The 14,943-nt window shown below is 44.1% G+C and overlaps 1 protein-coding gene across 1 annotated transcript in view; it reads right to left on the bottom strand.

The window, feature by feature from the left end:
* Positions 1–14,943, bottom strand: part of LOC144791724 (CD5 antigen-like) — a 95,529-nt gene that overhangs the window by 57,598 nt on the left and 22,988 nt on the right. The window contains exon 3 of the mRNA XM_078666526.1: positions 14,368–14,532. Within this exon, the coding sequence (XP_078522652.1) occupies positions 14,368–14,532 (165 nt within the window). The remainder of the gene's footprint in view (positions 1–14,367; positions 14,533–14,943) is intronic.

Below are 14,943 nucleotides of genomic sequence, written 5' to 3'. Positions count from 1 at the left end.
AAAAAGCTGCAGAACATGACGGTGAGAGCTTTGTTGGGTTTGCCTGGCAGATCTAGTGCTGGTCAGAACATTTGTGATCTACATTGGCTCCCGGTTGAGCAGCGGGTTTTGTTTAAGGCTCTCACACTTGTTCATGGCCTCACTATATTAGGAGACATTTTTCATTCTACGTACCACCTCCACAGTTGTGATCTACAGTCCAATGCCTTGTTGTTGTTCCTAGGTACCGCCTAATAAGATTAGGCGGCAGCTCCCTGTCGGTTAAAGCGGCCATGGCCCTTTGGACTTCGTAATATTGAGAGCCTTAGGCTATTTAAAAAGCAGTTAAAAACTCTGCTATTTAGGTAATCATTTGTTAGTCCAAACTTCCTCTCCTTCCTTACCATTTGGCATCCGCACCGGGACACTTCCGAGTAGCTGTGAACGCTATAAATGGAGGCTAACATAACATAGCATAACATAACACTGTGTAGATCATATATTTGAAGACAGACACAAGATCATCACACAGTGTTGCATGTAAAGACAGGCACATGATCACAGTGCAGCCTACATTTTATAATGGATACATTACCAATGAGCACAGAACGGGATGTCCAATAAGTAGAGAAGCACAAGAACAGTACATATCTGCAATTTAATACAGGCACATGATACATGACACAGTGTAATGCTGCATTTAAAGACAGGAACTCATACAAAAATATATTGCTGCATTGTAAGACAGCAAATGAGCAGAGTTAACTGATGGAAAATGGTTAAGTGTCCATGGCTGGCTTTTTGAGCTTCAGAACTACTACAGTAATGTTTTTATTTCAGGGGCAGGTTTCCCATCTAGCAGAAGTCTTAAGTTTCCTATTGTGGCAAATTTGCCTTTTCTGCATAGTCACCCCAGTTTTTGCTTCTGTTTCCAGGCCCTATTTTGTTGATTTTTGAACTCTGTGTGCTTTACCTCTGCTAAACAGGAGTAAAGTGCCACCACACTTTTCATAGTGGGCTCACTGCTATGAAAACTGTGGCAGTAAGGAAACTCGTAATATGCTTTGAGGTACTGCAGTGGCACTGCCAGCATATTAGAACCACCCACCACTGCAAGACTGCCCAGGGATCAGGGATCCCTGTCTGTAGCAGCAGTCTCATGGCTGTCCGTAATACTGCCCGCAGGTAGGTCGCCCCTCCAGCCGCAACACCGTCCTCCTGCGACACTGTGACGTTGCCCCCGCTGTCACCTTGCTCCCGCTGCCTGTCTCGTGTTGAGTGAGTCCTCCTTGGTCTCTCACTGGTCTGCTGTCCCTTTTCCTTCATTTCTCTGCTATTGGACCTTGTGCCCTTGTGCCCCTTCCCTCGTTTTGCTATCTGTGTCCCTTCTCCCCCGTTTTGGAGTGTGCCCCCTTCACTTGTTGCCTGTCTCCATTCCCTTTGTATTTCCGCTGCACTTTTTAACTTCTGAGCCCCCCTCCCTCATTTTGCTTTCTGTGCCCCTTCCCCCATTTTTTAGAGTGTGCCCCCCTCACTTGTTGCCTGGTTTCATTCCTTATTATTTCCGCCGTTTTCTCTCTGCGCCCCCCTTCCCCTGTTTTGCCTTCTGTGTTCCATTTCTCCCCTCTCTCTCTCCGTGCCATTTTCCTGCCGCTGTGTCCCATTCGCCACCCCGCTCCCGCCTCCTAGCTGCTCAGCCCTCCCACAGCTCCTCTTATGGAGGCCATGCAGCGGACGCGCGCAGCGGGCATGCCGATGGTGCGCCAAAGGCGTGCCAAAGGCGTGCCAAAGGCAAGCCCGTCTGCGCCCGTCCGCGCCTGGACCTCGCCCAGTGCCAGTACCCCTGGCCCTCGCCGGAGCCAGAGAACACGACTGAGCCACAACTCCGCCACCCTCAACGCACTCAACACCGGACGACCACCCGCCTTTCACCGAGCCACCCCTAGGCGCACCCACGGACCCTTCACCTGCCTAGCCTGCAAATTCACCTGCCTACGTACCTGCACCCCACCCACCGGACCCAACACCAACAACAGCCACCTCAAGTGCATCCTCCTCAACACCCGCTCAGTCCACAAACACGCCATCGAACTCTGGGACCTCCCCGACACAACAACACCAGACGTCGCCTTCCTCACGGAAACCTGGATGAACGCCCTTAATTTGATGACATGTTCCTTTTTATTAGGCCGAGCCTGCATAGCGTTGCTTGTTTTAAAATGTTTCAGTTGAGAAATGTGTGCAAGTTTCTTACTCACACACATGCGTTTATACACATACATGCATGTACAAGGGCACACTATCCATGTGCTTAAAGTAAAACAAGCACTGGTAAAGTTAATAGGTGTGGCTTAGAGATGCATACAGGGAAATGCAGGCATGCACAGGTGCACTTCGAATTTGTTAGCTACCAAAGCTAGATTTATTTGCCTTGTCAATGCTTCTGTCTGTTTGGCTGTGTAAACAGTCCCAACGAACATGGTAAGTGGAGGAGAACACCACAATACTGTTTTCGCTGCGTCACATGTCCCGCCTGCAGTTGCGCTATCATCGATGATTGAGCTGTTTCTGGCATTTTGACATGTCCTACTTTGAGAGTTTTTCTGAGCTTTCATGTTTCAACAGCAAGAAATGACTGACCTAGGCATCATTTTAGCATTTAATATTTTATTGGTATTTGCATGTTCCAACACAGTACCACCACGTACAAGTTAACTGACTTTTTTCCTAACATTTGACGGGTCTTATGGACTGTTACAGTTATCTAATGGGGATGCTCACCACAGTCCTTACGTCTAACACGTTTATTACAATGAGAAAATGAGGGAACAATACATAGAACTACCGAGAGTAACTCTGTGGACCTTGTAACATCTGTCACTGTATTATTTGTCAAGGAGAAACCAAAATCATTTCCCACTTTCACTGTGAGTGCAGCATGATCTTGCTGTAGTGGTATGGTGAAAATCTAGAGTGTGCTTGTGTGCCACTGAAGCAAGGTGCCATTGCCTCAGAGCACATTGTGCAACAGATGGACTGCTTTGCCAGGAGAGTTGGGAGTTATGACGTTTACTTAAAATGTTTTGTTTTCGTGTAAACTATTTACCACCCCACCCGATGCACACCGTATTTAATTAATAAAGGTCCATGTCAACTACACTTAAAACCAAGGAAACATATGGGATAATGAAAGAGCTGCACCTGCAGTCAGCCACAGGAAGGAAGATGTGATACTTGTAGGTGCCATCCATTTCTCTCAAAATAGTAATTCTTAGGTTTTACTTGGCCTCAGCACATTGTGCAGTGCTTAATTTGAGCCAGTGTCTCCCGCTGCTCAGGTGCTGAGCACGGCACTTGTTTCTCAACACTGTCACTTTTCACGAGCCTCAGTTAAGGACACATTAATTTATAGTTGGCCCGGTGAGATTAAGTGATTCGCCCAGAATCACATGATGTTGAGGCGACGCCAAGACTCAAACCTCATTCCACAGCTCTGAAGTCTGCAGTTCTGACCATTTCGCCACATCCTCTCCCCACTTTCATGGTTAGTAGCTGGTTCTGTTTTAGGCGGCGCCAACAGTAGAAATGGGCGGGCTCAAGCTGCCTCCTGACGAGAGCCCCGGCACTTATTTTTTTTACAAATTAACAACTGTCAGGAACGCAGTGTTTCTGGCAGCTTCTGTCTTCTATGGTGCTCTTTACAACTTGCACATATCTGCTCAACATGTCGGATGCTCTCAATCCAAACTGCTAAATCATCTGCACCATATAATGTGATATGATTGAGTGGTCTGCAGCTACATATTCAGACACCTCATTATTCGTTACTTTAGGTGTTTTTGTGTCCAAACAGAGAGACTGCACTGTTGTTGTGCAAACCTCTAGTGCAGCCCAGGCCATGTTCATTGTAAGCTGAGTGCTATAGAATGTAATGAGGTCTTTTAGTGACCTATTCTTCTCTAAACAGAATGGTGTTCACATTTTTATGTCTCAAACTCTTGGTTGATTTGTAATGGTCATTTGTGTTGACTTTATGGTTGCCTCTTATGCTATACTCAAATGTGTATTGCGTGTAGGAGGAACTGGTATCCTATTTAGAACACATAGCTCATCTGGTCTCGGGGCAGCAACATTCATTCCAGCTGACACACCTGGTGCTTGCCAAGCCAGACCCTCCCTCCTTGACACCATTACGCAAAAAAGGAGGTGATGAGCCCCTCTACAATTCTACCCTGGTCTATTTTTTGTTATAGCAATCAATTTTGGGATGGAGCTTTAGGTGTCTTTAAAGATTGTGTTTTGATTGGCTCAAGTTTTACTTATACAACCATCTTGCTCATTGTCGTCTAAATGTAATCATGCTGTGGTTGCGTGCCCTAATTGTTGCATTGCCTGCATGTCCCTGAAGACTTCCTCTGGTACACTAGCTCTATAATTCTTTTGTACCTTACTGTTCGCAGGCTTGGAGGTCATTTCTTTCTTCCTTTCTTTCTTTCTTTCTTTCTTTCTTTCTTTCTTTCTTAGAGTTTATATAGCGCTGACAAGACCCGGGGGTATCTGAGCGCTTTACAACATGTACACGGGTAAAAAAGTGAGAGCAGACATACAGAGCAAAAATGGAGAGTCTTTGGGAAGGTACTACGGTGTATGGTCCGAAGGTTAAAGGTGTTGGGTGAGGAGGAGGTCCTTATGTTTTTTTTTTTAAGGTCACGAAGGAGGCGTTCAGTTCTGAGACATGCTGGCAGGGAGTTCCAGATTGTGGGGCCATTTCCTGAAACGGAGCAAGCCAGAGCTTTTTGTTTGTGTCTCCTTGGGGAAATGAGAAGTAGGTTTTTGGTGCTCCTCAGGTTTCTTGTCTGGCCTTCCATGGTGAGCTTGGCTGCAAGGTAGACTGGTTTGCCAGTGTGAAGGACTTTGTGGGTGAGGCAGGCAGTTTTGAACTGGCAGTGAGCTTCAAAGGGGAGCCATTTGAGGTTTTTCAGAGAGGGTATGATCATGCCTTTTTGCTCTAGTGACCATCCTTGCTGCTGCATTTAGAGTTGTTCTCATGGGGGCTAGGTGAGCTTTTGCTGTGCCTGTTAGGGTAGCATTTCCGTAGTCTAGTCTGGATAGAACCAGGACTTGCATTGGAGTCTTGAGATCATTAGGCAGGAGGAAGGGCTTGATTTTGTTGAGTAGTTTTAGTTTGTAGTGAGCACTCCTAGCGGTAGCCTTTATGTGTGAGATCACATTTAGGTTAATGTCCAGTAAGATGCCCAGCGACTTGGCAGAGCCGGTTAGGGAATGGTCAAAGTTTAGGGAGCCCATGAGCTCAATCCATTCTTGGACCTGGTGGGTTTGTCTGTTGTTAGAGAGGAAAAGGATTTCTGTCTTATCTTGATTAAGTTTTAGTTGGTTGTGTGATAGCCAGTTTTACATTTTTTTTAGGGTATCTTTGAGACCAAGTATGTCTTTTTGGGAGGAGACTTCCAGGTAGAGCTGGATGTCGTCAGCATATAGGTGATAGGTGATGTTAGCTTGATTGGTTATGGCAGTGAGGGGTTCCATGTAGATATTAAAGAGAGTGGGTGAGAGGACTGAACCCTGAGGGACACCTCTGGTTATAGTGGAGGTATCGGAGATTGTATTATTTTGTTTTGATTTGTTGAGAATGGTTTAGGAAGACATAGGTGAACGATTTCAGTACCATGCCTTTTGCTCCGAGCTGTTGTTTTATTGTGTTGAAAAGAAGTTTATGGTCCACCGTGTCGAAGGCCGTGGATAGGTCTAGGAGGATGAGCAGGCAGCAGCGACCAGCATCCATACATTTGTGGATGTCTTCTGCTATATTTAGTAGGGCTGTCTCTGTGCTGCAGCCCTTTCTAAAGCCTGATTTGTGAGATTCCAAGAGATTGTTTGTGTCAATGTGCTGGTTGAGTTGGAGTAGGACACATTTCTCGAGAATTTTGGCCAGGAAGGGCAGGTTTGAGATTGGCCTGAAGTCGTTATGGTCCTCGAGGTGTAGGCCTGTTTTTTTTTGTTTTTTTTAGTAGTGGAGAGACTTGGCCAAGTTTTAGGCAGTCTGGCAAGACCCCCGTGTTTAACGAGCTGTTTATTATCATCGTCCAGAGTGGTGATATTACGTGACTGAGGTTTTTTGCCATGGAGGCCGTGAGTGGGTCCGCAAAATGGGTGGAAGTTTTTTAGTTCGCAATTAGTTTGGAGATGTCCATTTCTGAGAGTGGCTTGAATGCTTTCCAGCAATTTAAGGTAGATGCAAATCATGGGGTTTGGTTGCCCCTCCTTTGTCTCCGGGAGGGGGATTCCTACTTCGGAGTCAGGCGTTTGTGTGTTGATATCAAGGGAGGACTCGATCAATGTGATTTTTTCATCAAACAATTTGGCAAATATATTGCAGCGTTCTTTCGAGCCCTGAGGGACTTTAGCGGGAGGTTTCGAAGTCAGTTTTTTTATGATGTTGATAAGGTTTTTGGGTGATTTATTGCATTGTCTAGGGCGCTGCTTTTTCTTTGATAATGTGGTTTTTGTATGATTTGCGTTCTGCTCTGTGTCGGTGGAGGTGAGTTGAGGAAAGGTTGACTCGCCAGAGTCTTTCTGCAGCTCTATAATATGATACCTGGATTCCTGTGTGGTCTCTTTTGAATGTTTAAATTCTGTTTGAAATAAATGTAGTCTGCTATGGATCTTTAGGTCTGGCTACATTACTCTTTAGCTGAATTTATGGAAAATCAATATTACTATGTGCAGTAAACTTCGGGTCAGCCCACTGCTTATCCTTGTTGGCTTTCTTGTCGATCTTATCTGTTTGCTTCTTTTTCAGTGACTTTCCATCCTCCACCTGTTTTTCTCTCTTCCCCGGAGCTTTGCTTTTTTGCCATATTAATAATTGGTTGCCATATATTTTTCCACTGCTTACACAATTGTTTTGCTTTACTTTTAGCACTCCTTGAGAGTGCATGTGTTTTTTTGCTTTCTTCCTTGTATGCTGATTCCTCTTTATAACTCTCCCTGCCCTTTCCACTGTTCTTAACCACCTCAGCTTGTGTCTTACTTACCCTACTTCGCCCTGCCCCACTTGTCTTTGTGTTTTTTTTACAACTTCTCCCTCAATTTCATACCTGTCCATGCTACTCATTACTCAGCTGCATAACCTTGAGTCTCCGTTGCTCCCCCATCCTTTTAATTTGTTTATACTATGTTTTAGGAGGCCCAGGCAGCAGCAAGTTTCTAGTGGGCTGATGATTTCTGTAAATAGGACCTTTCACTTTTTATGCAACCACTTGATATTTTGGTCTCTCCAGATGTAAAGTTGGGAAACTCCAGAAGAGTTAAAACGTACCAGCTAGGTTCGCCTGTAAACTCTGGAAATGTGTCCATACTTCTTCTCCACCTAGGTCCCATCACTGACATCCTGTGACTCAGCGTGTACATTTTAGGTGCTCCTATTAACCAGTGTGCTACCCAACCGAAAATGTGCTTCATCGCCCCACATAGTATTATCAAGCAGCATATAAATGCTATAGCACAAATCAGGTCTTCTCTTCCTGACTGATCTCAATGACATGAATGATTCTCAGATGTACGGGTTCATTCTGTTGTCCTGCTCTTACTAGTTCCTGTAGACTCAGCATTCTCTGTACTCAACCACAGAACTTGAAAGCTTCTCTAAAAGAATACTACCCCCTTGAATTGTGTATAGTGCATCCTTTGTGATAGTTTCTCTTTGCATGTAATGCGCACATTAACCTGTGCATTACCACCTTTTTCAACCCAGTTACTGTTTTTTCCACCCGTCCGGTATGCCTAAACACATAAGTAAAAAACTTTGCCATTTACAATGCCAATAGCTCCAACTCCAAACAATGCGAGACCGATTGCATATCCAATGCCTGTTGTTTGGTGTTTTGACTTCATTAATATTTTGGTACTGCATAAATACTTTACACACACTGTTAGACCAGGCATCTTTGACATGGTTTCCCCTGTCTTTTTGCCTCTACCTCCTGTATTTTTGACGCTGTGCTGGATTTAGTTTTTGCTGGTTTAGATGCTTTGGGCACTTTGCCACTGCTGATCAGTGTCAAAGTGCAAGTGCTCCCTAAGTAATTTGTCATTTTGATTGGTTATCCATGATTGGCATATTTGTATTACCAAGAAGTCCCTAGTAAAGTGCACTGAGTGTGCCAGGGCTGGTGATTCAAATGCTACTAGTGGGCCTGCAGCACTGATTGTGCCACCCACACGAGTAACCCTAAAATGGTGTCTCAGGCCTGCCACCGTACAGCCTATGTGCAATTGCTAACTGCCATGCTGCCCTGGCCAGTGTCCACACTGGCCAGGCCTAACCCTTCCTTTTCTGTACACATTGAAGGTCCTAGGTACCCCCCTGGGCAGGGTGTAGTGTATATGAAAGGTAGAGCATGTACTGGTGTGTGTGACATGCTCTGGTAGTGAATTACAGCCCTTTTTGTGTTTCACTATTGAGAGGGCTATCCCGCCCATAGGCTATAGTGGGGAATGCTGAGTATAATGTTTACCTGCATATCTTGCCATAGGAGCAAGATGGAAAATTAAAGTCTGGTATCCCTGAACTCAGAATTTAATAACACATCCTTTAGTAAGGATGGTTTTTGAATACTTTGTTTGAGCACTTTTAGAAAGTGGCTGTTCTCTTGTCTGACCTTTCTTTGTGCCTTGGTCTATTTGTGAAATGATTGTCTGGTTTGTGAGTGACAGGGGCTGGGGAGCCCCCAGGAGGGTGGATGAATCAGCCCAGGGCTTTATGACTGCATCTGCATGTTGAATGGTGGGAGGGGATAGCACCCGGACCGCATCACGTCGCTGCGAACATCATCGCAGAGCCATCATATTGAGGGGCCGCGAGAGGAGAAGATCGACGCTGCGCATCACCGCTGCACCTGAGATCGTCGCCGTACCGAAGATCGTCGCATCGTGCCTTTGCGAGACGCTTCCTATGGAACCTGTGCACCGGAATCCACACAAGGTATCGCATCCCTCCCAATACAGACTGGGTTTGTCGCATCACGCATGCTGTGTCCAGCGGGGGCTGTTACATCGCCTCCCCAGGGTCTCAGGAGTGACACATCGCTTTTTTTTTTAACGCTGCAGGTTCCACTTGGAACTTTTGTTGCATCTAAAGGCACTCTTGGCTAAACGTGACACAACTGTGGATTATTTTAAACAAACCCTAGAAGTCTTTTGAAATCATATTCTTGAACTGTGTATGTTGGATATTTGTCGTTTTGATCTCATTTAGTTTAGATTAGATTAAATACTTCTATTTTTCTAAACTGGTGTGGAGTCCATTTGTGGTGTTTTCACTGTGTTACTGTGAGTGTTGGTACAAATACTTTACACATTGCCTTTGATAAGCCTGTCTGCTCACGCCAAGCTACCAAGGGGGTGAACAGGGGTTATCTAAGGAGTGCATCCCCTTTACCCTGACTAGAGGCAAGGGTCCCTATTTGTTACAAGTACCTACCTGTGCCAGCTAGAGAGCCCGAAATCTAACACACACGCTAAGTTAAACCTGTCTGCTCTATGCCATAGCTACACGTGGGTTGAACTCAGGTTAATTTAGTGCTTTTGCAGTTGGCCCTGACAAGTTAGTGACATTATGACTTGAGGAGGGCAACCGCCCACCCCAAATAATAATACACTTTTTTACACCGGTAATACATCTTCGCTCTGCCTTCGTTTTTGACGTTTGTGGGTTAAAGACTGGACAACTCAGTAGAGGTGAACATATGTGACTGAGTTACCAACAAAAGAGTCTAAAAACTAGTAAGCCCAACAACCACCACTGAAACTAGACAAATCGTCCCAGAGGTGCCAGTACAGGTCGAAGTGGGAGACCATGGTCTTAAGTGAATACATTGGAGCAGGCTGCTGACATAGTGCCAGAGCCCACAAGACTTTTCCTGGGAGTACCACATTTCAGAGATCCATATCTCCGAACTGGATCATAATGGTCAGGATTGTTAGTTTGTATATATGGTGTTGGACAGCATTGGGAGTTTAAATACACATACATCCAGTACAGAAGATAAGTGAGATCAATCTTTATTGAATCATGAATCATGGTGAATGGCCATCAACAAAGGACACTACCCCAAGTGCTGGGAGAAGCCAAAAAGCCCCTGCATCAGTTTGTAACTGAAAACAGGGAGAGAGAGACCTGGGAGGGGCTGGTCTTTTGCTTCACAGCACTTGAATTCGTTGAAGATAACTTTGCAGGTAGTAACCTCTGAACTCACAGATGAATCCAAGGTTGATTGTGTTCAGTTGAGTCTCATAGCTTCTTGGTGGCTTGGTCTTTAAAGAAGACCTCCAAGCAGCCTTCAGTAAGCTTGGTATTTCTATTTAAGTTCTTTAGATCAGGCCCTACATCTTCTCCTTCACCAGAGAGAGGATGCAGCAGCAAGGCTTCTTTCAAAGCCTCAGCCTAGTTCCTGATTACATAACTATGAAGCATTGCTATTATTGGAAATTAACATATTTTGCATGAAATTCTTCCGGACCTTTGCCTGATGTAGCTGTAACCCATTTTTGTTGGCCATAGGCCTCTGCTCACTACATTCCTGCTAACCAGTGGTGAAGTGTTTGTGTTCTCTCTTTTAAACATTATAAAATGTGGCACATACCAAATTGACTTGTAAATCCTTAGTTCATGGTACCAATGTACACAATGTACCCAGGGCCTTTAAATTAAATTACATTCTCCTAGGGGGCTGCAGCACTCTTTGCGCCACCCAGTGATGTAGTAATGTACAGCATGTGTACAGGTCTGCCATTGCATCCTGGGTGGGAAGTTTTAATCTACCATTTCGAACGAACTGGCAAAATATACTTTTCGCTAGTCCTAAACCTTAATACTTATAAGTCAACCCTAAATGCCAATTGGGCAGGGTGCATGGTATTTAAAAAGTTGGACATGTATATTTAAGGATGTACATGCCCTGGCAGTGAAAAACCTCCTAAGTTCTTTTTTTATTGCAGCAAGGCTAGCTCTTCCATAGGAAAATGTTGTAATATTATAACAACTTATGATGCGTAGGTGTTATTTTATTAGTAAATTCAGCTTAATGGTAAAGTCGAATTTTATATTACTATTTTTAAAATTACACTGTCAGAAAGTTGTCATTGTCCTGCGTACAGAGAATATATCCTTTCTGCCAGTGTTCTGGACCTGTTAAACTACAGGGATTTACTCCCACAAGCCTTTCCAGAAACTTCCCAGGTGACCAGTTCCAACTCGAGTTGCCATGGACCCTGCTGCTGTCCTCTGTCGGAGTGAGTCTTGACCCTCAAGGACTGTCCCCAAGGTCCTCGACCCTTGGCTGCTGTCAAAGTGTACTCCTTCTAAAGTTTCCTGAAACCTGTGATTTAGAACGTTTGCCAAACCTTTTGCTCTAAGAGCCGACAGGGGACCGTAACAAACCTACCAAGATGATCCGACAAATGTGCATCGGCACTGAGTGAAAGATTCTGGTTGTTTCCACTAAGTACTTTTCCTGCAAGAGTGAATCTGATCCAGGATGACTGGGGAGATGGTGTCGGGCCTTTTCATCTACTCCCAGCATCCTTGCCCGGCAGGAAGAATCAAAGCTCCAAATAAGTGACTACCTAAAAAAGTAGAAATCTTCACAGGATGAAGGTGCAAGGAGAGTCTGGCTGGAAAGAGACCTTTTCTGAGTGCAAAATTCAAATATATCCCACTCAGAGCTTTCCCACTAAAAGCCAATGGCTTCACCAAGACCCCGTCCATCAGCTATTCGATGATATAGCGGTTCAGCCACAAGCTGATGTAAAGCTACTACTGCGAAGAAGCCATGCCAACTATCTTGCCAATCGCAGATAGATATTCTTTAGGTGCTTGTAAGAAATTGGGCGCATTAGTTAAGGGGTGTGGTAACAATCCTTGCGAGGATGAATCAATAAAGTCAATTAATTGATCTTTGCTCTGCCACCTGTTAACTATGCCACAGATCGTGCAGGTTTCCCTTAAAGTCAAAATAAAACACAAGAAAAATCCAAGTCAGATTTAGAAAAATAAAGGACATTTTAATTCATAGTACACAAGTCGGAGGACATATCAAGGGACATATCAAGGGAATAAGAACAGAAGATGGACTGGGTCCCATACCAGACCACAGATCTGGAGGCACTGGTGCCTTCCAAGGATGCATCTTAATGAGATGGTCTGTGTCCCATTCAGCCCCTTTGGTCTGTCAGCACATCCCCTCTTTACTTTGGTAGCCCATTGAGCTCTTTGTCTCAGAAGGTGTTTAAGTTCCCTGGCTTTTTGCTTTGTACACCAATTCTCTGCTGGGGCCTCATGTGCCCTCTTCCCCCTTAGCTTGTCACAGTTAGCTGCTTTTCTGAGGCAGATCATATGTTGGGTGGCTTTTTCCTCACATTCAACTTTCCAGCATTTGCCTGCTAGGCTTGAAGGCCATTGCCACCTACTAAGGCCTGATTGGCAGAGGGTGGACCTCAGCTCACCACCCTTAGAACAAGCAGGTTTTCATTTGCAGTCTACAACACCTCTTTTTATGATCTCCAGCAAATTCAAAGTCTGAGTGCCTATAGGACAGTATATCCAAAACATACTGAGAACTCGGTTTCCGAACGAAGAGTCTTTGGCAGTGTAGGAAGTGTAGGAAAATGCCTCTTTTTGCTTAGTCACCTGTTTTTTAGGGGGCTCATGCGGCTGTTTTTTTTAATTTTGTGGCCTGTGACTCTGTACTCCTCCTAACACCACGAAAAACCTTCAACTCAGAATCTTTTTGGTTGCACAGTCCTGTGGAAGACAGGGACAAACAAGCTAAGTCTATCCAATGAAGGTGCATTGTCGTTGGGGCAAAGATTCAGGTTGCTCTTGCTTGGAGATTTTCCACAGCAGTAAATCTGTTTCAGCGGGATGTCTTGTTTTCTTCAACTACAGCTTGCAGACTTGCACCACTGGAAGAATCTGAGCTAAAAAAACTGCTCAAGTCTGAACCCAGAAATCTTCACTGAGCGAAGTCACCTAAAGTATGTGACTAGCGAGAGACTGTCCTTGGTTGAGAATTTGGAGCTTTCACCCAAAAGTCAAAAGATTCACCGGGACCTCATCTAGTGGAGCCGTCTCAGCCACAGCCTGCTGCCTTGCCCTATTGAGGATGTTTGACTTCTATAGTCCAAGTCAGAGTTAAAACCTCCGACTAGGACATACTTGGGGGCTTATTTACAAGCCCCTTGTGCCACTTTTGCGTCATTTTTAACATTGGAAAAGTGACGCAAAAGTGGTGTAAGAGGCTTGTAAATCTGCCCCTTGGTTTCTTTATGCTGGTCACACTCCAACATGTTTGGCCTTAAATCGCGCCTAGGTAGCCGGCAACCGCTCCAGATGACAGTGTTTAGGGATTAAGGCTTTTTGGTGGTATTATCATTAAAAACAATTAAAAATTAGATCTTCGGTTTCTCTGATCGGATGTTTGTAACTTTGGTCATTACATTATTTTGTATTTTTATAAATTTGAGTGGGATTTAAATTGTGGCAAGACATTTTAGCACGTTTGAATGTTTTATACTTTTCCCTAAGTAAAGCTTGTCTGCTCTGTGCAATAGCTACCAGTGGCTGAGCTCAGGTTTACATTACTAAAATCTTTACTGGGCTTATCAAGAATAGCAATATTATTACTTCTGATGGACTACTACCCCACCTCCCCGCCCCCCAATAATAATTCACTTTCCCACCACGAGCATTGCGATTCCGTGACTAGCCAAACCATGATCTCTGAAAGGATTAAGCATGAGAGGAGTACTGGGAAGCACTCAAAACAATTGTGGTACCACAAAGGCAACAAGTAGCAAGGCTTTCTCATGGACAGTGAAAAATGTACAGCTTCTGAACGCTATACCTTTGTAATTCAGGCCCTAAGTACGTCATCACCACAAAACTGTTGGTTCTATCTGAATAATCCCTTCTAGGTGTGAATGGGACTTTTGTTTATCAGCTGTTTTGGGAATGTTTGTCTTTTTATCCACATAGATCACAGAATACGTTTTACAACCTTCGTTGACTGAAAACATTGAGGTCCTGATTGACAAAGGTAAACGTAATTTTTGTGTAAGTTTACGATTCTGTGCTATTCACGAACAAATTTACAAATAGTATATTTATCACTGTCCTATGTTTTTATGTGCGGAGTCTCCGCCAGGAGTTCCGAGCATCCGCAATAATAAAGATACTACTTGTAAAATTTGTTTGTGAATAGCAAAAAATAGCAAAAGTATAAGTTTACTTTCATGAACCAGGCCCTGAGACTTTTCCTATTAACCCTTCATTGTCATGATAATGACAGTGGCACGCGTCCAACTCACCTGAACCGGAACACATAATCCACTGCCCTTCTTGGTCAAAGTTTTCAGTGGTCGAACACCAGTATCTTCCATCCCTCCTTCCTTCTGTGGTGCATGAAAAGAACTTCTTCCCTTCAAATATAAAAGGAATGGCACAAAAGGCCTTGCTGGAATTTCCTGGGAGATCTACAATGCCAAACAAAATGATGACTTTCTGCTTAGGTGTAGAGAAACCATAAAACATTATTAACATTATTTGTACATGCTGGTACACCAAGTAGAGTATTCTATACCTCTAAATATCAATTCTGTTTTTAATGTCAATAATATTATTACTTTCTTTAGTGGAAAAAAGAACCTAGAAATAATTCTGCGTGAAAAGGGTCAACAAGTATCCGTCAAAATAATCCATCAAGCTAAATCATTCTTTTGTTCATTTGCATTCTCTCTACTTCATTCAAACTTCCTCTCTTTGCTCTTTTCATTGAGATGAAGACACTCAATCAATATCTGACACTCAAGGTCTGATACAGAATTGGCTTTGCTCACCCAAATGCACCTTTGGTTTGCAGAATAAGGATTGACAGAATAAGGAAC

The sequence above is a fragment of the Lissotriton helveticus genome, chromosome 1_1, assembly GCF_964261635.1.
Source record: "Lissotriton helveticus chromosome 1_1, aLisHel1.1, whole genome shotgun sequence".
Lineage (NCBI taxonomy): Eukaryota > Metazoa > Chordata > Amphibia > Caudata > Salamandridae > Lissotriton > Lissotriton helveticus.
The sequence above is the reverse complement of the archived record's forward strand: the minus strand, read 5'-3'. Positions and strand labels throughout refer to the sequence as shown.